Source organism: Diplotaxodon limnothrissa, linkage group LG18, assembly GCF_057381915.1.
Source record: "Diplotaxodon limnothrissa isolate DT_005_m linkage group LG18, D_limnothrissa_male_GT1.1, whole genome shotgun sequence".
NCBI lineage: Eukaryota > Metazoa > Chordata > Actinopteri > Cichliformes > Cichlidae > Diplotaxodon > Diplotaxodon limnothrissa.
In genome coordinates, this window is record NC_140613.1 from 22,340,300 (window position 1) to 22,368,019 (window position 27,720).

General features: G+C 39.8%; 2 protein-coding genes across 2 annotated transcripts in view; both read right to left on the reverse strand.

The window, feature by feature from the left end:
- Nucleotides 1-5,555: 5,555 nt before the first annotated feature.
- LOC146613590 (GRAM domain-containing protein 2A-like) lies at nt 5,556-13,706 on the reverse strand. Its single transcript, XM_085378640.1, has 12 exons — nt 13,648-13,706; nt 12,893-13,035; nt 12,677-12,751; nt 12,030-12,095; nt 11,673-11,776; nt 11,258-11,344; nt 9,842-9,913; nt 9,676-9,735; nt 9,480-9,570; nt 9,277-9,333; nt 9,092-9,173; nt 5,556-5,670 (listed from the first exon to the last, which is right to left on the reverse strand). Exons 1-12 carry the CDS (start codon nt 13,686-13,688, stop codon nt 5,556-5,558), a joined length of 993 nt encoding a protein of 330 aa, XP_085234766.1. The 5' UTR covers nt 13,689-13,706.
- Nucleotides 13,707-24,936: 11,230 nt separating this feature from the next.
- LOC146613591 (receptor-type tyrosine-protein phosphatase S-like) overlaps nt 24,937-27,720 on the reverse strand; it is a 71,027-nt gene continuing 68,243 nt past the window's right edge. Inside the window, exon 36 of the mRNA XM_085378136.1 lies at nt 24,937-27,698. Within this exon, the coding sequence (XP_085234262.1) occupies nt 27,630-27,698 (69 nt within the window). The 3' untranslated portion in view covers nt 24,937-27,629. The remainder of the gene's footprint in view (nt 27,699-27,720) is intronic.

The following is a 27,720-nucleotide window of genomic DNA, read 5'->3' on the forward strand; positions in this document are numbered from 1 at the left end:
TTTTTGTTTGTTTTGTTTTCTGTGTCTGTATGTATGAAGAATACCTCCACAGCTTGACCAGTTCTCTCTCCTGTGGACAAACACTGGTCAAGCACGTGCACCCTTCCTCCTCCCCTCCTTGTTTACTGTTAATGAACATCCATCTGACTGCCAGGGCATTTACCAAGTTGTCCAGCAAACACTACCCTCCTCCTTTTTTGTGTGGTTTTGGGGGTCCATCTCCTGTCCTTTGGTGTCAGTTATGGTGGAAATGCAAGGGACAAGCCTGGAGTACTATCACAGTGTTATGGCTCTTAGGTGTCTCATACATTTCTTTTCTTATTTTGTCTCCAAAAAGATCAAAGAATGGTGAGCCTCCCTGTTATTTCCCGGCTGTTACATTTGACTGTCTGCAGAATTGCAGCTACATGCCACAGGGAACTATTTTAATTTCTTTTTTTTTCATGTATAGTTTGACATTTTTCATACTCATTAATAAGTGGTTGAAATGGAAATAAGCCTGTCAGAAGGCACATTAACAATACTGCTATAGAAAAGCAGGTCTACTCAGTATTTCTCACCTCGCATTTTAACAGAAATCTGTTGCCCATCAGGTACTAATGAATGACGTTAAGAGGTTGGAGTGCATGGGTTTGGCAAGATTTAAGGAAAGGTTTGGCAATTTGGGACACACATACAATTGTCCCAGAAGGTGACTGCACCCAGAAAAGAAGTTGTCCAGCCTGTAACACCCCATAAAACAACTGCATGTCACATACAAAGGGTTATATAGTAAGGTTTATAGTGGCTGCTGAGTGGATTTTGTCACCTTTGCTTAGAGCCAGGCTGGCTTCCCCTCCACTTTTCCAGTCTTACTTGTAAGCTGGTAATTGCTGGTTGTCGCTTCACATATATATACACAGGTGTGTCATTCATCTCATGTGACTTCCAGCAACAACAACGACAAAAAAAGAAGCAAATATGCACATTTAGCAGATGTCAGATTGTACATTTTAAGCCTGGAGTGCAGCTGTTGAGAAGGTTGTGAATAATTGTAGTTTCTTCTGGTGAATTGTGGAGATTGATGCTCTGGTTGGATTCAGAGGCTCTAAAGGAATAAGGAGACAAAATAGCTGCTCATTTCCCCCTAAACCATAAGATGTTATGTTCATTTTATTCTGAATTACCGTGCTTCATTAGAAGTGTACTGAGAATTTGTAGTCTTACAGCACAAGTTGATTTCGATGTCTTGTTACCGTAGCACTCATCACCAGGGTTAGTCAGCCTCCGCACATTTTTAAAAAAAATTTTTGTAGCGTGTTTTTGTTGTTGTTTTATTTCTCGTCATGATTGTAATGTGTTTGTTTTAGAATGGGCCATGGGTTGTTTCAGAACCACGCATGTTAATGGTAAAGGCTAACAGTGCGATTCGGATCAGGTTGCCGTGAAGGGAGATCATGTCTACTAGCTCTGGTTTAACCTCCGTGGCCCTAAATGTACAGGAGCTCTTTTATGGGTGGCAGCACGCTTCATGTGTGACACAAGCCATATTTGAGCCTCTCACTGTTGGTGTGGTGCAGGTTCCACCACACACACAGACACACACACACATACACACACCTTTGCACATCATCACACACATACACACACCCGCACACACACACATACTGTCTCATACAGTATATTTACACATTTATATATATCAGATCAAGCATGACGAAAGCAGGTCTTAAGTTCAGCACTATTGTACAAAGTATCCAAAGTGTAATAAGGGTATAAAATGTAAGTTTCTGTGTCTTCTTCATTACTATAGAGTGTGTTCTAAAGGCCAGCATCAAAGATACAAGAGTCCTGTTTGGACTAACAGGCCCTGAAAAAAAGCATGAGAAGGTGCCTACTGCACAGCAGACCCGCCGGTGTCAGTGATAGCAGCTGCGTTTTGTCAAAGGGAACATTTACTGAACTAGCACTGATCTGATTACTTCATTTTGGGAGTACCAGTGGGGCTTGGTAAGCAGCGGAGCAGAATTACTGAACACCACTCAACTTCCTGTTAATTGTTTTTAAACTGGGGAATATTCCCGGTTTCATCTTGTGGCTTTTTTTTTTTTTTTTTTTTTCTGTCTGATATTTGAATAACGGAAAACTGCTACCTTCTCGAACCAGGGATCTGAACTGTCGGATGAATTTGAGAGTTATTTATTTCCTCTCTCTCTCTCTAGAAGTAAACAGTGTCTTTGAGTTTTTCGTTGACAGGTCGAGTTATCAGGGAATCCTCTGTATCCACATCTCACTCATGGGGTCAAAGAAACTGTGTGGAAACCTACCGTTTTATTGATGCACCACTATAGTTGATGTACATTGTATCCTCTGGCCTTGAATGTTTATTGATGTGGTGGGGGTTCGCGGGTGGGGTGGGGCGGGGGTAACAGTGGGGAAAAAACCGAAACTGTATGCATGTCTGTTGTGTTTTGCGGAGCAAATGAGGGGGTGGTTCATTATCTATCGTGTAGTCTGCGGGAGGGTAAAGCTGAACTCACGGCATTGAAACATTGAAGCGCTTTTTAAAAATGAAAAAAAAAATGGGACATTTGAATTTTTTTATCGCTGATACTAACTGATGTGTTGTTGAGTTTTGTGCTAGAGTGGGGCAGTGGCAGGCGGGCGGGCGGGTGGGGCTAGATAATATTAGTGGACTGTTTATATGGTTACTGTACTTACCTATTCTATTCTTTGTATTATGATTTGTAATTTTATGTTGCTTTTTTTGAACTGAGAATATGATGTAATGAAATTAATTCATGGGACTGAATCTTGACCTTTTTATGGACAACAAAATAAAATCACTTATTTACAAAAAGATACAATTGGTAGGGTTGATTTTAGACAGTCATTGCATTTTTCCAAAGTCAATAAGTTAATAGGTTGGAGTACAAGACCTGAGAGGCAGCGTTTGAAAAATTACAGTACATATTGACATAAAGATTTGAAAGACATGTAGAGCTTTAAATAAAAATAGCATGTAATATAATTTATATTGCATTTGCACTTTATCTAAAACTTATGTACCTAAATATAGTTTGACACATATAAGGTACTGCGCAAGAGTCTCGAGCTGTCCCTCAGTTCTTTATATTTTGCTTCCAAGCAGTCAGACTCTCATTGAACCTTTTCTTGAGAAATAATTCTCCAGGCTTTCTCAAAGTCTTTGGACGTTTTCAGTCTGGCCCTTGTCCCTGGCCATTTTCAATTTGTTCTTATCTCTAAGAAAATGCCAACAATAACACAGTTTAACTAGCATAAAATAGTTTTTTGGGGGGTACAAGGTGATTCTCAAAGAACTATTAGCCAAAAATCACAGCATATCTCTGCATGGTGTGCAGTGTGCTTTTAAAGATTTGTAGGAAACTGACAAGTGTCAGGCCTAAAAAAAAAACTATTGATGAGCAGTTGAAACTCTGCCCTTAATAAACAGCAGAGAGCTGACCTGGACCTGATCAGAAATGGTCTCAGTGGAAGGATGGCTGTCAAGAAGCTGTTCTTAATGAAGAGAAATGGAGAAAAGGCTGAGTTATGGCAAATTACATGCAGAAAAATGCATTTTAGAAAGTGTCTGATTGCTACAGCATCGTTTTTCAGCCCGACAATGATCCCAAACACACTACCATTGCAGGAAAAGCAAACCTGTACAGAAAAACTAACAATGAAACACTATCAGTCATGGATTGGCCTCAACATTATTGAAGCAGTGCAGGAACATCTTGACAGAACAAAACACAAGGCAGCCAATATCCAAAGAAGAGCTTTGAATGTCCTTCAAGAAGCCTGGAGAACTATTCCTGAAGACTACTTAAATTAATTACAAGAAAGCTGCCTGTGTTGAAGAATAAAGGTGATCATAACAAATATTGATTTTAACCCTTGTTAGAATTCTGTCGTTGCCTTTCCATTTATATTAGCAAATTCAAATAAATTGCATAAACTTTCCATTTTCCTGCCAAAATAGAAAGAAACAAAAGGTGGTTGGAGACTTTTGCACAGTACTGTTTACTACATACAATTTATGAAGGGTTGGGCATGAGTCATGGAGCAGTCAAGGAAAACACTGGCCAAAATGTGCACAAGCCCTGTATGAAATAAGTTTAATGATGGGACTAATGAACCACTCACTGACTGTGTTTAAATATCAGAGCCTCAAGTCGGTGTGAAAGTGCAGTGAGTGCAACTGAAACAAATCTCATCTCTCGTCTGCGTTTAATGGAAGCGACTGCCCTCTGCTGGCTAATTCTTGTCATTACCAGCCTTCTTCTAAAGCATGCCTACGGATTCCAGCAGTTCATGAGCGCAATATGGGGCCCTAAATTAATTCTTTAACATCAATTTAAATCAAGTAACAAATTGCTTCATTTATACTCTTCTTCATCTTCAGTTTGTTGTCAATGTTGCAGATTGTGTTGATTCCAGGAAAAAAAAAAGAAAAAAAGAAAAAGGACAGCCAACTACTGCTAGCTGAGCTCAGCCGTTTATCAGCCAGCAAATAAACATGGCTTCAGCAGACTGCCTCCATATGGCTCCATGCAGGAGAGCCTCCCCTCACTTTCTGATCAGTCAGCAGAGAATCAATGTGCTCCTAACAGAAAATATTGTCCTCCATCGGTCATCCACGTCGTTCACCACATGTGGCCTCGATTCAGACACACCAACGCTGACCTCCGCCCTCTGTAGAACATCGCTACCACAGGAGCTCCATGTCTACTCAGTTTGTGTGCAATACTGAACATTTCTTTGGACAAACAACAGCAGAACAATGGTACAGTATGTACAAAAAGGATCATAGCAGTCAAAGATCTCAGCCAACAGCTATGTTTCCTGGTACCTGGTTAAAATAAAACAAGGAGCAAGCATGAGACAGAGAGCAGTGGTGGGGCATGTACTAATCTTTTAATAAAGTAAAGTGGCAATCTTACTATATGAAAATGCAAATGAAACTCCCATGTGCTTGAAATGGTATGTAATAAAAAAATACTGAAAATGTAAAAACAAAGTCTTTAACTGCTTCAGGTTGACTCTAATTATAGATGCAAGCCGGTTAAAGTGGAGATAATTTGAACTTAAAATGCGAGGTAGCTCAGCATCTAATTATGCCTCGTACGGCGTAATGACATGTTTTCCATGAACAAATCGACATCTAAACACAGCCTCACAAAATCAGAGCAAAAATAAAAAAGCTGAATATTTTCCTCTAAAACTAGAGGACAGTATCGATACATTTTGAGTATTTTGCCCATGTAACTTATTACATCCATTCCCATTACTAAAACAATTTAACTACAATGAGATTCAGGCGTATTTTCCAGCCTGTTGCAAAGCATCATTTCACTGCCTACAGTTTAAAATGCATAATCCCGAGTGGGTGTGATTCTCCTTGGAAGCCTATTCTTTTCCTTGTGTCATTGTTAAGAACCAGTAAAACTGGTCTCCAAAAAAAAAGTCTCCAAAAACCGGTTTGAGACACCCCCCCCCCCTTCCTCAACAGATTTCTTTTTGTGGCTTCCCCTTTGCGTGCATGTGTCAACTCACTCTCTGTGATGTGAAGACCAGTCAGTCAAAGCTCCCAAAGAGTTCAGCTGCTCCTGCAGCGCTAAAATCCTTAGCCCGATGTATCCGGACACCAACAGGAGCAACACCAGCCTACAAACACCCACAGTAAAGTCTTGAATGTGTGTTGTGCAGGAAGAACTACAGCCTGAGAGTCTAGGATGAGTACATGTTGTACAGGACTAACAGCAGGATATCAGAGACTTGGATCTGTGTGCAGCCTTGATAACATTTCCACAACCAAGGTTTAGATATTTGTCTTTCCTGGAGAGTTTGCAGCCATTCCAGTAAATCAGTATGAGAAAAAAAAGCATGCCAAGATCCAGTAGATGTGTGAGTGCTTTTGCAGTTTTATACCTCAAAAATATGAATTTTGGTCTGCTGAAAAATTCTACATAAAGCAATAGCTCATGGTCCTTTTTTCCCTTCAAACCTTCAGTGTTTTAGGATGTACAGTCAGTTTCAGTCAAACTCACAGCTGTGACTAGAATCGTGTTGTCATGGACCCTGGGTTTTGTGTTTTTATGTGATTTCTTCTGATTTGAGAAGTGATTCATGTTTAATTATTTATAGTTTCCTGCTTTTACCCCCTGAAAGTTGATTCTGTTTATCTGGACGTAACGTTTTCAGTGGGAGAAACGTTTCATCACTCATCCAAGTGACGTCTACAGTCTCTGCTGACTGCAGGTTTCCCCAACCCCAACCACTGATCAAAGACCTTGAGCAGTGGTTGCTGATCAGTGGTCATGACAATTTGCATATTAATGATCAAGAAGCTGACCTCACAGCCTAATGTTCCTTCAGTGGTGCTAGTTTCAGTCATTGTGCAAATGTACTGTTTATAAGATTGGGGAAACCTGCTGAGAGTACAGAAGTCACTTGGATGAGCGACGAAATGTTTCTCCCACCAAAAATGTTACGTCCAGATGAACAGAATCAACTTTTTTTGGATTTCCTTACCTGGATGATTGAGCATGCATCAAGCAAACTTTTCCCTTTAGTTCCTAGTTAACCTAGATGACCTAGATGACCTAGATGACCTAGATGACCTCGGACTAATTAGTTCCTTTTTTGTGTTCCCATCATGTTCCTTCAGTCTTGTCTGTATGTTTGTCTTTTTGTTTCACTTTAATCTGATCTCCCTGTACAGTTTTGTCTCTTAAGATAAGATAAGATAACTCTTTATTGTCATTGCACAGTCATACATAGTACAGTAGTACAATGAAATTGGAAAAACTGTCCTACGTCGGCACTACATATAACACAACACGACACGATATGACACATCACAACGTAACAAACAACACAACACAGTATATTAACTTAGTATAAAAAAGAAGAATAAGTGTATGTGTATTGCACACTGTTATTATTGCACATTAATTATTATTGCACCTTGTTATAAGTATAAATATTATTGTTATCGTTTTAAACATTGTTACCTCCCCCTAAAAAGTCCAGGGAGGTATCCAGTCAGGTCAGCTATTTACATTGATCAGGGCTATTGCCCTGTTGTAAAAGCTGTCCTTGAGTCTATTTGTTCGGGACATCAGCAGCCTGAACCTCCTGCCAGACGGCAGCAGCTTAAACACCCGGTGTCCTGGGTGTGTGCAGTCCCGTAGGATGCTGCGTGCCCTCTTGAGACAGCGAGTGCTGTACAGGTCCTTCAGGGAGGGAAGAGGATGTCCAATGATTTTTTGGGCCATGTTGATGACCCTCTGGAGTGCCTTTCTGTGTGCTGTGGTGCAGCTGGAGAACCACACACCGATGCAATATGTCAGCACACTTTCAATGGAGCAGCGGTAGAAGACGGTCAGCAGCTCCTTCTTCAGGTCCATTTTTCTGAGGATTCTCAGAAAGTGGAGACGCTGTTGGGCCTTCTTTAAGACCGCAGAGGTGTTAGAGCTCCATTGGAGGTCTGTGTCTATGTGCACACCCAGAAACTTGAAACTGGAGACCCTTTCCACGCACTCCCCGTTGATGCTGACAGGCTGCAGCTCGGACTTCCTCCTTCTGAAGTCAACTACCAGTTCTTTTGTTTTGGTGGTATTGAGGTCCAGGTTGTTGTCTGCACACCAATCTGACAGCCTCTGAACTTCAGCTCTGTATGCAGTCTCATCTCCCCCTGAGATGAGCCCCACCACAGTGGTATCATCTGCAAACTTGATGACTGTGTTGTCTGGGTGGGAACTAACACAGTCATGTGTGTACAGAGTGTACAGTAGGGGACTCAGTACACAGCCTTGTGGAGAGCCGGTGTTGAGGCTGAGGGCTGAGGAAAGATGAGGCCCCACTCTAACTCTCTGTACACGGTCTGAGAGGAAGTCTCTGATCCAGCGGCAGGTGGTGGAAGGAAGTCCAATTTCCAGCAGTTTATCTATTAGTCTGTCCGGGAGTATCGTATTGAAAGCAGAGCTAAAGTCAACAAAGAGCAGCCTGGCGTAACGGCCCTGCACTTCCAGGTGAGAGATGGTGGTGTGGAGCGTTGTAGCAATGGCATCTTCAGTTGATCTGTTAGCTCTGTATGCAAACTGGAGCGGGTCGAGTGTGGGTGGCAGGCAGGACATGATGTGACGTCGGACCAGTTTCTCAAAGCACTTCATTATAACAGGTGTTAGAGCAACTGGTCGGTAGTCGTTGAGGCTGCTAATGTTAGTACGTTTCTTGTTTCCTCTTGTTTCCTGTTGTATTTTGCTCATCTTATTTCTCTGTGTCATGTTTCACGTTTTACTTCCTTTGTCTTGTTTTGTTGATTAGTTTCAGCTGCCCTCCCACCTGTTTCCGCTCCCCTCATTATTATAGTTAACTAAATATAGAGGAAATATCCTGGGTTTTATTATCTGTTAGTTCGGTAAAAATTTTAATACGGCTTTCCTGATGAGACGTTGATTGATGCCTTTATTGAGACAAGACCGTGAGGGAATTGCTTTTAAAACGTTCCGTGTCTTTATTGTAATACCTACACTGATTTTCCTAAATCTCGCCTCTGACATATGTCACTCATACAAGATAAAACTAAGACTGAAATGGATAAAAACTACACTAAGGGTAAACATTTAAAAAGAATAAAAGAAATAACTGAAAGGTGAAAATCTACGCTGGAAACTAAACTGAAATAAAAACAAAAAGTCAAAATCAAAGAAAAATAAAAGCTAATTAGAAAATGTGAACTTATAATAACTCTGGTCGGAGTCCCTGGATGTTGTGTTTCCTTACCCTGTGTTGTCCCTAAAGATCTTTTTGCACTCTTGTGTATTACCAGCGATAAAGCCGATTTTTTAATTTATTCCTGTTTCCCTGAGTCCTGCGTTCAGGTCCACAATCTGCCTTCCACATAGCTGGTCTATAACACAGAAGCTGGGTGAAGGCGCCGTCTTTAAATTTCTAATCTCCTTCCACATCGTTACTGTTGAGATGACCCTAATGGTACATCATGTTTTCTTCCTTCTACAAAGAAACTGCTCACTACAGATTTCAAGCAGTATTTATCTATGAATCTGAAAACTATACTCACAGCACCATGTAGATGTGGAAGACAACACTGAGAGTCTTAAGTTCTGGCAGTTGTGCAATGAACCTCCAAATCCACAGTCCAGCTGACATAGACCAAAAAAACAAATAAAAAAAATTAATACTTGTTCTACAATCACACGACTCTGTATGGCCGCAACATGTGTGTGTTTGTATTTGAATACACACCGCTGTCTTCTTCACCTATTATGCTGTTTTGACGAGTGGAGTTGGCTGTGCTGGGGCCTGAAAAGACATTAAGACAAGTAAGCTCAGCAATTAAACCCCTTAATGTAATTTTTTCAAATAGAAAAGTGAACTTTAACAGTTAAAGTCAAAACCATTAAGCGGTGATGATCACCCATCAGTGCTCTTTAGTGTCTTTCCTTTACCTTCACTGGACGTCTGAAGAAAGCTGGTATCAAGAGAGTCACTGCTCGGAAAATCTACACGGTCGTCCAAACTGGAAAAACTGGAGAATTGCTGACAAAGAGAGAGATGCCATAAGATAATTTATCACTACGCAGTATGGCAAGATAGTCGCTAAGCTGCTACAAGATTCCTGCAGCTGCTGAGCGTCAAACCTACCGGATTGTGAGCTTCGTTCTCTGCAACGGCCAGATGAGGGCTGCTGTTTACAGCCTCCGCCTGTTCGAAACAAATGAAAAACAAGTTCAGAAAAAAACAACAGCTCGTGTTAGCCTGAGAAATGATGCCTGCACCTGCATGTGTGTCCGGGGAGCAGCAGCAGTACCTGCGCATATGAGCACACACTTTGGAGGAGTTTGTAACACTTCTCACGGTTTCTCAAAGACATAAATGAGTACTGAGGGAGAGAAAACAAACAAGCAGAGGAAAGGCTTAAATCTCAGTGTTTCCCCGGAAAGTTAATCTGCAATGTTAGCTCGACAAGCTGTCAGGCTCACTGCAGGAGGCCCGATCACAGTTAACACACTGTCCATCATTTCCTTTTACCAGCTGCTAAACCAACCGGTACATTTGTGTCAAGTCAAGAATGAACACTTATTTTTGGAGATCTCGTCATTTGTAAATAAATGAATGCTACCAGATGCTACATTGTGCTGCTGGTTTCTAAATGAATTTTGCGCGTACACAGTAGACAAAGTAAAACACATATTAAGGAACACATAATACACATTATAAAAGGTAAAAACTACACAACAAGCAGTCTGAGAAAACAAATGTCCACCAAGGCAGCTCACTCACTGAGCAGCGTTTACTTCTAAGGGAATAATATAGATTTTTCTGTACATTCATCTTGTTTTCTTTGTTCTTTTTAAACATACTTTAAGAATTTTGTAGTGCAGACTTCTGTTAATTGGCCTGTTTCAACCTATTTTAATTATTTTCATTGTTTTTTTTATTTATTTGGAAACACTACATGTGTAATATTTGTTTTATTGTTTAGTAAAAAAAAATTACCCATTAATTACCAAATATAAAGTGAAAAAAGTTTTGTATTTAAACGGTTATAACCTGTTATTCTAATGTACGTAAGAAAGTCATAATAAAATTATGTCCTTGGTGGATGTAAGCCAAATTTTAAATGACTGTTAGCATGACCTCAGTCTACACCTCTACAGAGTTTGATCAGAATTAATTCAGAATTTTTTGAGCTATCGTGTTTACAGACAGAATGACATGCACGCATGCAAAATGCTAACACAAGCATAACCTGTGTGGTGGAGGTAACCAAAACCTCCCGATCATCCATGCTTACACGAATCAACTTAGCTGAACTCAAAAGTATCCAGTTAAAAAATTATGTTTTCAGTTTTTTGAGGCCCTGCGATAAACTGGCGACCTGTTTGAGGTGTACCCCGCCTCTCGCCCTGTGGTAGCTGGGCGACCCTGATAAGGATAAGTGGAAGAAAAGTGCTGGATGGAGTTCTTTGAGTTGTAGGTAAGAAGTTCAACAATAAAGAAAGGTTTCTGCTTTCACAACTATAATTCCCTTTAGATGTAAACTTCGTCATTGAGGCCAGAAACCCTGACAGGGTTCCCCGTGATACTGAGCACCAAAGCAGCCAGCTTATTAGAGAGCAACTTAAGTTTCTGATAGCTTTTGATTTAAATACTTAACCGCAGAACTACACTTTACATCTGTAATGCAAAGACTCAACTGCTACTTTTAAAGGTGTGTGCTGACCTTCTCTTCAGCAGTCTGTATAGAAAGCATAGACAGGGCTGAGCCATGTTTCTTCACATCCTTTATGCTGGAAACAGGAATCACCACCTGCAATGTATGAATGGTAATGAGTGTGGTTTTCTTTAGAAACTTACAGAGCTCATTACAGTAAAATGACATGCCAAACGTTCACAAAGTGAAACAAGCAGAAACAAACCCCAGAGCAAGTTGCTGTGTCGTTCTCTCTTCAGGTATGATAAATGCTAAAAATCCAAGTGAAATACCAGGATTTGGACTTGTAATGCTGACTGCTCCTCTGTATCTTTATCTAGAAAATCCAAATGATCTCCCTTTGATTGTAATTTTGCAGCTGGGAAAGTCCAAGTACTGCAGCTCCTGCCATCACATTTCAGTGTGTGGCGTAAGTTTGAGTTACCTTGGTGTCTTTGAGCAGCACAGATGAGTAGAAACACACATGGTTCTGAGAAACAAAGAGTTTTCCGTGATACAGCACTTCCTTCTGCAGGGAACACGTGAAAGCTGCAACAGATACACACAGTTCGAAGGCATTAGGTCACTGTTTCTAAGGTGATACCCACACAACACCAGAGCCATGACTGCTGAAACATTTACTGAAGCGTTTCGGCCGTGCAGTCACCCCAGACCGCTTGGAAAACAAAGCATTAAGTGGCACTTCATCTGGCAGCAAAGACATCGGGGACACTCTGCGAAGCCATTTCCATAATCAATATTCGCAAATGAGTTACAACCTCTGGACCTCAGCTCAGCTCACCGTGTGCCAGGCTGTCCCACACAGGAATCTCTGGAAACAGCTTGTTGAAGCTTTTATTGTGCTTGAAGTACTGCAGGGAATAAAGAAACAAAAGGTTTTCATTCAGACTTGTTTCAGATACAGAAGAAGAAGAATCAGGTTTGTTAACTGACTTCGAGACCTGCACTCAGCATCAGTATACAAACTTTTGAGCTGCCAAGCTTGTCATCAAACATTTACTTATTTAAACCCTCCAGCAGTTAGAATTTGCTTTGTCTCTGAATACCTGGTAAATGGCCAATAACCAGCCTGCATTGAACTCTAGTTTAGATCACTCGTGGCTCTAAATTGTCTACTTCCTCATTCATGTAGTTGATAACCATGTGTATCTGATGTTACATTGTAAAGCTTTCCCATCTGGGATGTCCGAAAATGCTACGAGAAAATAGCTTGAAACTCAGCCCTGAAGCAAGAAGATAAATAACAACCTAAAGGTAACCACAAAGCCCCTTAAATCCAAGTAGAGCGTCATATTCAGGTAGGTTTCTTGCATTCACTTTGTCACATTGCTTTCATGTTGGAACATAATGCATTGCCACTGTGAAAACATGATTCATGGCCGCCTCAGTTCCTGTGCTGTGAATAAAAGGGAACAAGAAGGAGCAGGGTAAAGGGAAGCAGGCTTACGTGATCATCTGATCGCTGAAGATTCTCCTCTGCTATGGTCTGCTCTCTGATGACACAAAGGCACAATAGTAACACAAATGAGATAAGGATGTTTTCAGGGAGATATCTGACAGTCTGTGCAGCTTTAACATTTTAAACCATCCAATACTTAGTAAATACCCCCCCAACCCTGTGTAGTGATGAAGGAAGACTCTACCTCAGGGCCATGTTGGAGTCAAGGCTGTGATTTAGTTGGCCCTCCAGTTGTACTGCGTCCAGCATCGTGCTCTGTTTATTTTTCTTTGTACTAGATCTAAAACTGCTTCTTCTCGTGCCAAAAATATCACTTCCTTCCACGATACTGTCCCAAGAGACCAGGATATAAATGTCAGACTGATGATCCAGCTTTTATATTACCCACAGACACACGCTATCAATATAGAACACCAAAAAGGTAATGAAATCACAGCAAAATAGAAATTAATGCATTTCTCCCTGATGGATGGGTGCCAGCTCCTGCGTGGCGATGGGGAAAATGTTACAATCTTCAGCTATTTTGTTTGCATCAGTCACAGAATGACTTTTCACAACGATGAATGGAGCTCATCAACAGGTACAAGAAAGATCTGTTCGCCATCAAAGCACTCTTGAACATTAACAAGGTACAAGAAAATAATATGCTGTTCCTACACTCTCTTCCAAGTCCTTGAGCAGCCTTTTAAGCACCAGCTGTGCCAACTTTCTGACTGTCTGCCTCGCAGACCGGGCAACTGACTTGGCTCTCCGGAGGATGGTTTTACTTTTGCAAAAGCAGCCGCCACAAAGCCCGAGCACAATGAAAAACTGTACTCTACAGCTGGTATTTAGAGCTTTTTGTTTTTACACTGCACGCTTAAAAAGTCAATATCACTGTCAACCGATAAAACATGTACATTAGGCACAAAGGAGGAAATGTGATAAGATAAACACTCACCCAGAGCTGTCCAGTGAGAATTTCCTGTTTTTCAGAGTCATGATGGAACATAAACAATTCCGGCTCACGCACACACAAAGTCATACACTCGAATACATAGTGTAACTGTATAACTTTATGTCTGTAATCCACGTTTACTGGCTCTGTGCAGGGCTTTGCTTCTCTTGTATTTCCTGGAAATGACTCTAAATCACCAAGGGCCAGGTGAACACAGATGAGAGAAAAAACAAAGGACAAAGACAGCCTCCTGACGGCTGCCTTTTAATGTTAACCAATTAGCTGTGAGAGGTGGAGCTTTGCATAACAAAACCAATCAGTGAAGGAAGGAGGAAAATCTACACTGATGCAGAGTTTGCTCCTCATAGGAAGATCTTTCTATGGGCGGCACTGTCTATGTTCACCCTTTGACTTAGAGACACACCTTCTAGACCCACACGCATCAGCACACACAATGAGAAGGTATGCAGAGACAACCGTCATGAGATTTAGATATGACAGTAACATTGTTGTCTGTCATGCAAAACCTTCAGCCTGCATAGATTAATATCACATGGAAAGAATGACGGACACACAGCAGAGGATAGCGTGACATGACATATTTTTATGTAAATATTGCATCACTGTACAGACAGTAGCTTAAAAAAGATACTGCCAACCGCCAGTGCTACCACTTTTGAAATCCTACGATGCTTACTTTTTGTGTTATTACATTTACAGGATTTTCCCAAAAAATGGACTTCTGAACTTTAGGACACTGAGATTCAAACTTGTCTGAGATTTTAGTAGATACGCCTATGGTATCAATTTGAAAATCTTACACCGCCACGTTCTCCAGTTATTGCATTCACAAGATTTTCTGAAAACCTGCCCTTTAACCTTAAGGCCAAGGTGTGCAAGGTGTCCAAAACTTGTCCAAGATTTTTGGTAAGAGAATTTTGAAAAATGTGAAAATCCTAGGTAACTTTCTTTTTAAATTATTGCATTCAGACGATTTTCAGAAAAGAGATTTGAAGATTTTTAGTCGATCCAGTCGATCCACCCATCGTATAAATACCGCAAAAATTTCCAGGCCTATCTACATTAAAATGTTATTGGCCTTACTTTTTTGTTTTTCTTTCTCAAACTCGATTCAAACATAATCTTCAGAAAGTCATGTCTCCTTTCCTATAACATACCTGCAGCTTAGGCAAAGTTAAGGAAAATCCATAATATGATCCAAAAAGGCCCAAAAAGCACAGTGTACTATATGTAACATGAAGAAATACTGTTTGATTTTCCACAAAATTACACAGTGCTCAAAATGACTATATTACTTTGTATAATTAGTGTCTCCTTTCCTGTAAAATACCCAGTTTAGATACAACTTAAAATTAGTTATGCACAACTTAAATTTACTTACTGCATAATTATTTCCTTGTTTCTTGTAAAAATCTGACTTGTTCCAGTGTACCCACCTTTTAAATATAAGGCACATATAATTACCAGGGAGTTATACCAGGTAGTTAAATGGAAGACATGATTATAAAGTGTTACCAAATCATTTGGTCTTGAAGTAATGAAAAAGTAGAATTGCTGATGCTTGCTAACTTTTCCTTAAGAGTCTAAAAGAAAAAGCTCAACACTTTAATTAGTAATTTACAGCACAGGACTGTGGGTGATTTATGAATGTTGTTGCTGAAGGTGATTTAAAGACTGCAAAAGCTGAAGCTAGCGCCTTTTTCCTGATGTACATGATTCATTTGCTGTGTGTTTAATTTATATCGTTGTGTTTAGTTCATTAGTTACTGCACACTGTTCTTCCAATGGCACAGTTGATTTCACTGCACATTATCTAATAGGATGACAAATAATTTTTTGATAAAAGTCATTTTATACAGTTGTAAATAAAGTCCCTTTCTACCACCGTAACAGGTGACATTACACGTCTCCATTAATTTTCTTAATAGCATATCCAAGTTAGGGTGCAGGGGGTCCTGGGGCCAGAGGCAGACATATTGTATTTAAGTTGAATTTTCTTGAAATTAGCATTTATTTGAGTTTTATTTTATAATAAATTTGTACTTTCAATGGCGTGTCCAGTGGGGTGGCCTGGGGGGGCACAGGCCACCCCCCCAACCAGACTGGCCACCCCAGGTGCCACCCCGAAGATAAAACAATAAAATTTAATGAAATATCAAATGTACGATTATGGTTTCACAGTGAAGCTCAGATATCCGAGTGTAAGTGAATGTAGCATCGGCTTCTGCACTATGCGCATCATGTTAGCAAAGGTAGGAGAGCCAAGCACGAAAGACGGCACCGCAGAAAACATTTTTTCGGCGAAAGATTAACTAGTTAACATAGCTTTTTTTTTGTAACGGCATGAACAATGAGAGGTGGTGGATTGGCCAGATGCTGGCCGATGTGTAAAAATAACTCAGTTGTTTGGTGGTGGCTATGGCGGAGCTTCCACAGAGGCAACAGGTGGATGAGGGAAGGTGAGGCAGGAGGAGAGCCCCGAGGCAGCCACCAGTCCGAGTGTCAGGTGAACTGAACTTCAGGTAAGAAGTTATGACCTGCAGTCTCTCTGGGTCAAATATAAACCAAGTTTAGGTGCAGTTTATTTTCGTTGTGCTGACTTTTTACAGTCAGTTACAATACCTCATACTGCGTGAGCTAGCATGACGAGTTTATACAGCTGTTCGGTTGCTATGATGTTACTGATAGTGAACTTTATTTTATTCATAAGGTTAGTTAGTAGAGTTGCCAACAGCTCCTTAAAAAAATGGAATGGTCCCAATGGCGTGTCCAGCGGGGTGGCCTGGGGGGGCACAGGCCACCCCCCAAACCAGACTGGCCACCCCAGGTGCCACCCCAAAGGCAAAACAATAAAAATTCAATCAAATATCAAATGTCCGATTATGTTTTCACGGTGACGCTCAGATATCCGAGTGTAAGTGAATGCAGCATCGCTTCTGCGCTATGCGCATCACGTTAGCAAAGGTAGGAGAGCCAAGCGCGAAAGATGGCACTGCAGGAAACAATTTTTCGGTGAAAGAAAATGAGGACAGAATAAATGTCCCGGTAAGTAATATCAAGTTTGTTGAGTTTAGTAAACTTCGGTGAAATTAGAATACCAAGAAAAAAATAACACTTAAAGAATTATTGCAGCTGTGGAATATTTCAGACAGTATGCTACTGAGGGCAGCTAACATAAGAGTTATGAGTTATAAGATATAATCTAAGTCGTAACATTGCTGTATGGAGCTGCAAATTTGGTTGCAGGTTAACATAGCTGGACTGGCCATCGGGCATACCGGGCATATCCCCAGTGACTTATTTATTTATTTATTTTTAATGGCATGAACAATGAGAGGTGGTGGATTGGCCAGATGCAGGTCGATGTGTAGAAATAACTCCGTTGTTTGGTGGTGGCTATGACGGGGCTTCCACAGAGGCAACAGGTGGATGAGGGAAGGGGAGGCAGGAGGAGAGACCCGAAGCAGCCGCCAGTCCGAGTGTCAGGTGAACTGAACTTCAGGTAAGAAGTTATGACCTGCAGTCTCTCTGGGTCAGATATAAACTAAGTTTAGGTGGAGTTTATTTTCATGTTGCTGACTTTTTACTGTCAGTTGCAATAACTCATACTGCGTTCTAGCCAGTTTGACGGAGTTTTTATACAGCTGGGTGGGTGCTATGATGTTACTGATAGTGAACTTTATTTTATTCATAAGGTTAGTAGAGTTGCCAACGGCTCCTTAAAAAAATGGAATGGTCCCTCATTCAGAGAAAATATTACGCGTTTCGTATTGAGCTGAGAAGAGACGCAGTTTGTCCCGGACTTTAGCTAGAATGGAAAAAAGACACAAAGCTGGAGTTATTCTGTCTTTACGCTGCACAGCTGCCTCTTCTCTCATTCTCTCCCCCTCCCTCTCCTGTTGCTACTTCAATCATGAAACTGATCAATGATCAGCTGATCGGCTTTTCTCTCTTGTTTGTTTATCGCCCACTTTGCGCCAGAAAGAGGAAACCAGCAGATATTGCGCTAAACAACAGCAGCACGTTTAAGCTTGATCAGCTGTTGTTAGAATGTATTTAATATTAATTTCTAGTATCAGCTGATGTTTGCTGGAGCCACAGCTGTAAAGCTGCTGGTCATGATGTCTGTTTAGATATGTGGTGAGAGGGAAACATGAAGATGAAACCAGGAGATGTCCTTACTGAATCATCAGAGCTGAACAGGTGATGGAGAAACAGGTTTACCTTTTAGGTGACATGAATGAGTTGAAGTTATCAACTGTTTCTGAGAGATAAATAACACCAGGATCCTTTTTTATGTAGCTGACAGCTGGTAACTGTGCAGGGGCGGGTCTAGCAAAGTTTTGCCAGGGGGCCAGGTAGGGCATTAACAGGGAAAGGTGGGCACAAAGAAATACTTTTCTTTCTTATTCTCATTTAAAATGTCTAGTTTTTATTAAATAATTATCTAAATCTTACAACCAAAGTTTTTATCTGACGTAAAATGTATAGAAATCATACATATACCAACAAGACTGTACATCACTGTCACAACAGCATTTGTTTTCATTCAAAGTCTTTATGGCTTTACTACCTGGTGGGTCGGTCTGTAGTAAAAATGCCCAATTTTTTTGTCCCAGTCCAGCCCTGCAGGTTAATACTGGCAGTGTCACCATGCCAGCTGACTGTATTTTATCATCAGCCAGTGTTGTTCTTTATCAATATTACCAAAGTTTACCATAAGGCAGCATAGAAAGTATTTACTTGCTTTCAGGTTTTATTCAAATGTTAGTCTTTTCAGTTGTTTCCCCACTTTTTTCCTGTTTCAAAATCACCAGTTTGTGAGAAGATTATCTTCTTTTTTTAATAGGCACAAAGTTTTGCATTGGCATTGGCTAATTTGTCAATTGTTTGTTACAAATGTTCGTATTTTAATTTTCAAAAATGTTTTTGCCCAAAACATATGTGCACTATATGTCAGTAAAAATACTATGCAAATATTGCTGTCCTTGAATGCTGAGTAAACACTGACAAAGCACTGATTGTATCTCTTGTACTTTATCAACGCAGTATCTAAAAACTTTGCACCGTAGTGGTTAAAATCTCATTCTAATAAGAGTTAAAAGTGCATTTGGTTATTAGGTTTATAGGGTTATTGAATTATGGTTAATGGTTGGTAGAATTTTTTTTTTAAACATTATCTGCCAATTAAATCTGCCACCCTTCTCCAAATCTGTGCCCCTACCTGCCCCCCCCAACAAAAATTTTCTAGACACACCACTGAATGGTCCCTCATTCAGAGAAAATATTACACGTTTCGTATTGAGCTGAGAAGAGACGCAGTTTGTCCCGGACTTCAGCTAGGATGGAAAAAGACACAAAGCTGGAGTTATTCTGTATTTACAGCTGCCTCTTCTATTGCTACTTCAATCATGAAACTGATCAATGATCAGCTGATCGTCTCTCTTGTTTGTTTATCGCCCACTTTGCGCCAGAAAGAGGAAACCAGCAGATGTCACGCTAAACAACAGCAGCACGTTTAAGCTTGATCAGCTGTTGTTAGAATTTATTTAATATTAATTTCTAGTATCAGCTGACGTTTGCTGGAGCCACAGCTGTAAAGCTGCTGGTCATGATGTCGGTTTGTATATCTGTTTGTATATCAGTAAGATGTCCTTACTGAATCATCAGAGCTGAACAGGTGATGGAGAAACAGGTTTACCTTTTAGGTGACATGAATGAGTTGAAGGGAAGTTATGAACGGTTTCTGAGAGACAAATAACCCCAGGATCCTTTTTTAGGTAGCTGACAGCTGGTAACTGTGCAGGGGCGGGTCTAGCAAAGTGTTTCCAGGGTGCCAAGTAGGGCATTAACAGGGAGAGGGGGGCACAAAGAAATACTTTTTTTTTTTTATTCTCATTTAAAACATCTAGCTTTTATTAAATAATTATCTGAATCTTGCGAACAAAGTTTTTATCTGACGTAAAATGTATAGAAATCATACATATACCAAAAAGACAGTGTACATCACTGTCACAACAGCGTTTGTTTTCATTCAAAGGCTTTATGGCTTTAATACCTGGTGGGCCGGTCTGTAGTCAAAATGCCCGATTTTCTGTCCCAGTCCAGCCCTGCAGCTTAATACTGGCAGTGTCACCATGCCAGCTGACTGGATTTCATCATCAGCCAGTGTTGTTCTTTATCAATATTACCACAGTTTACCATAAGGCAGCATAGAAAGTATTTACTTGCTTTCAGGTTTTATTCAAATGTTAGTCTTTTCAGTTGTTTCCCCACTTTTTTCCTGTTTCAAAATCAGACACCAGTTTGTGAGAAGATTATCTTCTTTTTTTTAACAGGCATTGGTTTTGCATTGGCATTGGCTAATTTGCCAATTGTTTGTTACAAATGTTCGTATTTTAATATTCAAAAATGTTTTTGCCCAAAACATATGTGCACTACATGTCAGTAAAAATACTATGCAAATATTGATGTCCTTGAATGCTGAATAAACACTGACTGATTGTATCTCTTGTACTTTATCAACGCAGTATCTAAAAACTTTGCACCGTAGTGGTTAAAATCTCATTCTAATAAGAGTTAAAAGTTCATTCGGTTATTAGGTTTATAGGGTTATTGAATTATGGTTAACGGTTGGTAGAATTGTTTTTAACATTATCTGCCAATTAAATCTGCCACCCTTCTCCAAATCTGTGCCCCTACCTGGCCCCCCCAACAAAAATTTTCTAGACACGCCACTGTGTACTTTCACTCCCTACATTTTATCAGAAATGTCGGGTTCGTTTTTCCACAATAAATAAATAAATGCGAACAAATTATATATATGTATGTAAAAGAAGCAAGGTTGCAGGTAATTTTTCTAATAGCTCAGCAAATGTGGGCAAACACGCGACCTGTTTGTGTACAAAGGTGAAGTTAAAAGTAAAGGTTTCGCTCCTGTAGTTCCCAGACAGAGAAAAGAATGTGAGATAAAATCACTCCAAGATACAGAAAGATATCAGAAAGACAAAAGAGGAAGATACGAGATTATTTTTTAAACGTAAGCACTACTCATTTAGATTTGATAAACCAGTAATTTCAGTTGTTTTTTTTGTACGGATATCGAAGCTACACAAGATTTGTTGCTGAAGTTATGTTGTTTATACAGTGAAACATCCTGCAAAACAAATTGAAGTATACTAACGTATTATTTTTTAAAGACTGCATGAAATTTCCAGGCAGTTTAACACAGGCGGAGGTATTGTGGCAAAGTTTACACTTATGCATTGTGTGAGACTTGTGCAGAGTGTCTGTGGTGTTCATGGTCAGAGTTAGGTTACGTTTAGATTCACTCACTGAATTCCACCTGTATATTAGCTTTATACTGTCTGGAGGCTAAAAATCAGCCGTGTTAGCTCATGCAACATCTTTCTTTCTTTTTTAAATGAATGTTATTCAAAAAGGGGCTGTCAGTATTGCCATTTGATGCATTGTACCAGAGTTAGCTGATAGCTAATTTCCATGCATGATTACACGTACAATAGATCACCATAATAAAATATCATAAAAAAAAATCGGCTTTGTTCACATTGGAAATTACTGTAGCTGTTTCTAACTGTTTTTCTCCACCTGCCAAACCCCACTTTAACCTCTGGGTCTATTCATTTTTCTATTTTAGCTTTGAAGGGAAGGTCACCCATCTACAATGCAGGCAACAGCAAAAATAGTTCCTTTTTTAAGTTTCTCTGCTTGTGTTCTACGCAACAGATGTTCAAGCTGGGTGCATTCATTAGAATTGGATCTAAGTTGCATTAATATTAATGTGACATGAGGTTCAGATGGCTTGGCAAATAAATAAAGATCTACTTTTTCTTGTATACTTTCAGTACTTCTTTACTTTGACTCGAGTGAACAAGTCGAATCAGTTTGACCATTTTTTAGAATTTTTAAGTCCATCTCACAGGGCTAATACCACACACACCTAAAGCCAATTTAAAATACCAAATTAAAGCAGCATGTCTCTGGAATATGGGACAAAAGTGGTGCAGACACAAAGAGAACTCACACAGAGAGGAGCCAAGCAGGAGGCTTCAGCTGCTGTTGGGAAATCGCACTAACCTCTGCACCCCGGTGCCATCTGCAGACCACCTTGCAAATTAATGAAATATTAGATTGTCAAAGCAACTGTGCTCTTCTGCATCGCGGCATATTTTGATATGCGAGAGGGGGAAAGCACAGGTGTAAATAATGAAGCAATGTTTTCTTAATGAGATGTTGTAATGAAACAGAGCCACAACCTCTGAGAACTGAAACAAAAGTGTCTGCTCTGACAGAGGATCTTAGGAAATCTCTTTGTTTTTGTATACAAGTTCAAGAATGAAAATAAAGTTTATACAGTTGCATTTTCTAGTAATATGCAACACACTTTAGTATTTATTTCGCCCACTTATGTACTGCATGTACATGCAGAGTAATACTGCGTATTATGGAAGCAGTGAAGAAGTTCTTGCGGTAGAAGACTGTTTCTGTTATGAAGTATAAAATCAACTCAGGTTAAGGATCTTTCTTTGGTTTTCTTTTCCTTCCTCCTCCACTGAGCAGCCAGTTTGTTTTTTTGATGATCAGATTTTCCTTAGTGATAACTGCTATAAAAAGAAAGGTAATCAAAGAAATTGTGTAAACATAAAAGTTTTAATTTAACTGAGTGTTTTTTTTTAACCTGTACAGTTTATGAGTTTTTAAAATGTACCGACAGAAAAACGCTATGTACAATTAATGTCAATCAGAGTGAAATTAAATTCAAGCATATGTGTTTAAATAATTCACATAATAGGAATTTTTCAGCCCTAACGCTGACACCATCACGGGTGCTTCACACTGACTGCTGTGACTTGTCTGTAGGTGTGGAACCAACTGGGGCACAAAACCGTGTACAGGCAAATAATGTTGATTTTGTAACATACCTGACGTGTTTTAACACATCTCATTAAGGACGTGCACCAGCATGGAGTCATGAAAGCGCATGTAAACGTGCCTTTCATGGACAGAACAATGCATTTCTTGACTTTCCCTTTCTGTTCCTCTGTGCAACATTTAACAGCAGTGAGGGGTTGGCTTTTAGAGAGATTTCAAAGAAATAGTAAGTTAACATTTGGCCCCGTCTGATAAGAAACAGTGTAAGATGCAGCAGATGTTCATATCAGACCGATAACAGTCAGGAACAATGAGGATGGCAGGCAGATTTTTCAGATTTAGTCCAGACGTCAGACACGTGTAGAGCTCTGCCTAGGACAGGCAAGTTCGTGAGCATTAGTGAACAGCAGTTGATAATCTCTTTGTGCATGGCATGTGCTTTGAAAACAGACCCTATCACTAATCCGAGGAGCAACATTCCTGATGAAAGGAAAGTAGTCTGTCCAGTCCTGGTTTCCGTCACTATCTGCCATAAATTCTGGTTTGTTCAATCCATATTTTTGACGGGTGGCTTTAAATGGATGGGGTGAGGGATGAAAGACATTTTTGTAATGTGAAATTTTTTTACTTTTGACTATTTAGAAGAAGTGGAGGTATCTTAAATATAATTTTTATGTTAAAAGTTTAATTTTAACTGAATAAAATTCCATTTAAAATACCTGAAATGGAGTTCTGTTCATTATTAGGCTGGTTTAAATTCCCAACAGACACATCAAAATCTCTATTTTTAACAATTTAATTGTTTGTGTTTAAATGGTCTTGTTACTGCACGTGACAGATTTGTGGCATCCATGTATTGTTTAAAATCATTAAGATCTGATTCTCAAACACTCCTGATCATCCTGAGGTCGGGGCTTGTGCCTTTGCAGTCGTTACACTGAAACTCTGGAAAAACAAACATTTCTGTCAAACTTTTAGAAACTGCTGATTTCTGGAATGGTGATTGGACGATTGGTTGTTGTTAAGTTATTCCATGTAAACATTGTGAATGTGTGTGGCATACATTTTTCACGAACCTGAATATTCTTTGTTATGTTAGTATAAGGCACTTTGGTTTTACATGTGCTATAGGAATAAAATTTACTTGCCTACTTAATTTTATCAAGTAAGGAACCTGTGATGTGACAACAGTTATAGATTTTTATAATGAACATCGTCACTACTGTGCTATAGAGATGATATATTAGATATAATGTATTAGAACTGTATAGAGTCAAAGCCTTATGGATACGTGAACTTGGGATTATAACATTTTAAACTTGTCGCTGAGCTTAAATAGTCAAAAGTCAAAGTTTAAAAAAAAATTATTGTTAATATTTAGAGTTAATCCTTTGAAAAAACTCATTAATAAACCTCGATACTGAAGATGTAGAGGTGGCCGAGGCTCAGGAACGAGGTAGGTAGACTAAAATTAAGAATATTGGTCAACGTCAAATTGTGCCTCATGCATTCATTATTATAGGTAAGATAAAGAGCTACATGAATATGTATCTGAATGCATGAATATTCTTTGTTTTGCTGAAAACCCTCTGAGTGGTTAGTAAGACTAGAAAGTGCATACACGTTCACCGGCCACTTTATTGGGTTTACCTGCTCTTTAACACAAACATCTAATCAGCCAATCACATGGCAGCAATTTGATGCATTTCGGTGTGCATACGGGATCATGAAGCTCAGACTGAGCAACAGAATGGGGAAGTGAGCTGATTTTAAGTGGCGGACCAGTCTGTCTGGCACCAGTGCAGAACAACTGTTGATCTGCTGGGATTTTCCCACAAAAACACCAAGAGTACCGAGTAAGGGAGCTCCAGTTCTCTGAGCCAAAATCCCTTGTTGATGTCAGAAGTCAGAGAAGAATCAGTACATTGTTTGGAGCTGATAGGAAGGCAACAGTACTTGAGCCCTTTGTACCAACTGATCATCGTTTAAACAACCACAAGGAAGGTGGAACTAATGAAGTGACCAATCAGTGTAAATGGTCGTCTCTTTCTCTCAGTTTGGATAGGGCAACATTTTCAGTCAACCATCTGCACTTTTTACATTCAGGCAGGGCTTTTTGCTTGATTAGCACAAGAAGTACCTGCAAGACCAAGAACTCACCTGCAATTTTTCAAGATTTTAGTAAAAGCTGAAGCTAAAGAATTTTGTACATTTTGAGTGGAAAAAGGAGGCTAAACCGAATCCAAACAGATTCTGTTTGTGTGCGCACTACTGAAGAGTAGGTGCAGCTACTTTGGCCCCATCTAGTGATCGAAGAGTGAATCACACCAAAGAGCTACCCCCCCCCCCACAAGAATCAAGCAGCTCATTGTGCTGTATATCCAATCATCCTGCTTTTAATACAAAGTCGAGATACAATATCTACATCTATGGTTCGAAAGGAAAGAACAGGTACATAAGTGAGGGGTATGGCATCACCAGAGCTTTTCCCTCAACACATTTCATATAATGTTTCGCGTGTGCCTTTTATATTTCTCTTGACACAATAATCATTAGAAATCGAAGGAATAACATATTTCATATATGTCAAACATTGTCAAGACTTATGGACCACACATAGAGTTCATATGAGAATAATTTCAGGTTCAAACAATAACTTTTCAGGGTGTGTAAAGTGTGTAGCTAGGCAATTCTTATCCATTCTCTGTCAAAAATACACTTGCTACCATGTGCTTTCAAGCAAACTAAACACCAACAGCTTGCCAGGAGGTCTTCACCGATCTGCCCTGTAGTCTGCTCTATATATCTAATTTCTCTGATGCCCTTACACCTATCACGGTGGGGTGAAACGTACCTCCAGCTATGGAGGTTGAACGAGGGAGAGCATCGAAAGGGCATCTCTGTAAACTGAAGCTAGTCCTGCCTCTATTGTACGTACATCTCTAGCTGACTAGTTGGACATCAGTAATCAGTATCAAATAGCACCCTACACTGAGGGCATACGTTATAACAATAAAGCAATTTTCTTTTAAAAAAAAGGAGAAAAAAAAAGCACCAAAATGGACGGTTAAAGACAAAATAAAAAAAGTGACAATATCATACTTTAACAATGGCTCGCCAAAGAAGCAAATAAACATCGTCTTATTGGATAGAACTGCTAGAAATCCCAAATAAATAAAAACAAACTTAAAAAATAACAAAACAGTCATAATAAATATCCTTTAAAAAAAAATCATACAAAATAAATATGACGAAGTGAACAATAACAATAAGGCTTTTTTCTTTTTTTTTTCTTTTTTCGCGACAATAAGTACTACATCACATCCAATCCCACGTTATATTTTGTGCTCAGACGTTATGCAACTGTACTGTATAGGACTCCAATGATAGACTGTATGTACACAATCGGTGATTTCGGTCGAGATGTCTGCTATATTGGAACATCGCTGTGCTGTTTAATCACCACGTGGGACCAATCATGACTACATTTCAAATTCAGAAAAAGATAAACAACCATATCGAGGAGTTGTGCAGTCATACTTAATTGGAAGGGGAGGGCGGGGATCTATCAGTCGGTAAAGCTGAGCATGTTCTGTACAACAAGGGTTTAAGGAAAAGAGAAACTTTTAATAGGGTTAACAGGAGGATGGGATAGAGGCAGAGGACTGTTGAAAGTGAGCGGTTCACTACTAGCTTTGAATGTAATTTGAATTTTTTCCTGTAATCGTTCACTGACGGTAGCCTTAGCAAGGAAAAGCAATTAACACAAGGGTTCAACTGCAGAAGCGGCAAAATTCAAGTAGGAGAACTTCAGTGGAGGAAGATGATCGGGACAAAACCAACCAAACAAAAAATTTTCATCCTCGAGTGAAGACAATGCACGGCAATAAAAGCTTTAACACGGTTTGCGCGAGCATGAAGCAGCATGTGAAGGACGCAAGAAAAAAAATAAAGTCAACGTAAGGCAAAGACATACAGTGAAAACAGAAAAATCTACAGAAAGATGGCTCTCTGAACTCAAGAGAGAGAAAGACACTGACTGGAGCTCAGTTCTTTCTTTCATTAAGCCTCTCTTCAGTAAGCCACTGCTGAACTGAACCGATAGGACTGACATCAAGAGGAGCCGAGCTGGAAGATGAACAAGGACTACAGCAAATAGCGAGCAAGCTTTGTTGAGTGAAGAAAGCAGTAGGTTTTAATCGCTGTTTCGAGGTCAGCTGTTTGGGGCTGCCAACTCATCCTTGTTATTGTGTTGTGTTTTTTTTTAAGGAGCGGTCTCTAGTCTGATTATGTTATGCTGGATGAAAGAAGGAGTCACCTCTCCTTTTAGGCCACAGTTTATGTTCACGCTGCATGGTTTCTCTTGGCACTGTGCATCAGGTAAATGATCATCCACATGCTTCTCCAACAGTCCTCGGGGTGGTGAGTCCATACTGAAGGCTTCTGCTGAGCCACGACCTAGTCAAACTACAGGCAGGACTACTGATGGTAGCAGTAGACACCTTAGAAATAGACTCACAGACACATAGAAACGTTCACCTTTGCACTTTGTAACCCCTTTAGTACATCAAACCAATAGATACAAAGTTGAGGATAAAAAGCCCATTTAGGGTGCAGCAAATATCCAGGCTCTTGTGTTTTTTTTGTTTAGTTTTTTTAAAATCTTTGTTTGTTTGTTTGTTTGTTTGTTTGTTTTATACACATAGAGTATCATAATTCCTGTTCAGAAGCCATTTGTATTTCACTGGTTCATATTGGAGATAGCTGACCACAACACACATGTATTATACGTCCTTCACACTGGAACACTGAGGTAAGTATATGGATTACACATGGATAGTCTCCACACCCAGCAGCTCCTCAGGGAAACTCCTGCTGAGACGCTGTTAGACAGAGATTTTCTTGTTGCTGTTTTTGTTGCTTTTTGTCCTCGTTGGTGCAGAATTTGAATCTCGCTCCCGGAAAAGGTTCAATGTTCACGTTTATCTCACGCCGTCTTTCTGTTGGCTCACTCGGTTGGTTTTGTTTGTGGACCTCAAAGCAGAAAGATGGATGGATGGTTGTCTGTTCTCTTACGTTGCATAGTGGTCAAAGCTACCCAGGTACTCGAGAGCAGCCTGGTAGCAGAACTGGTACTCGTCCTGTGTGAAAAACACAAGTACA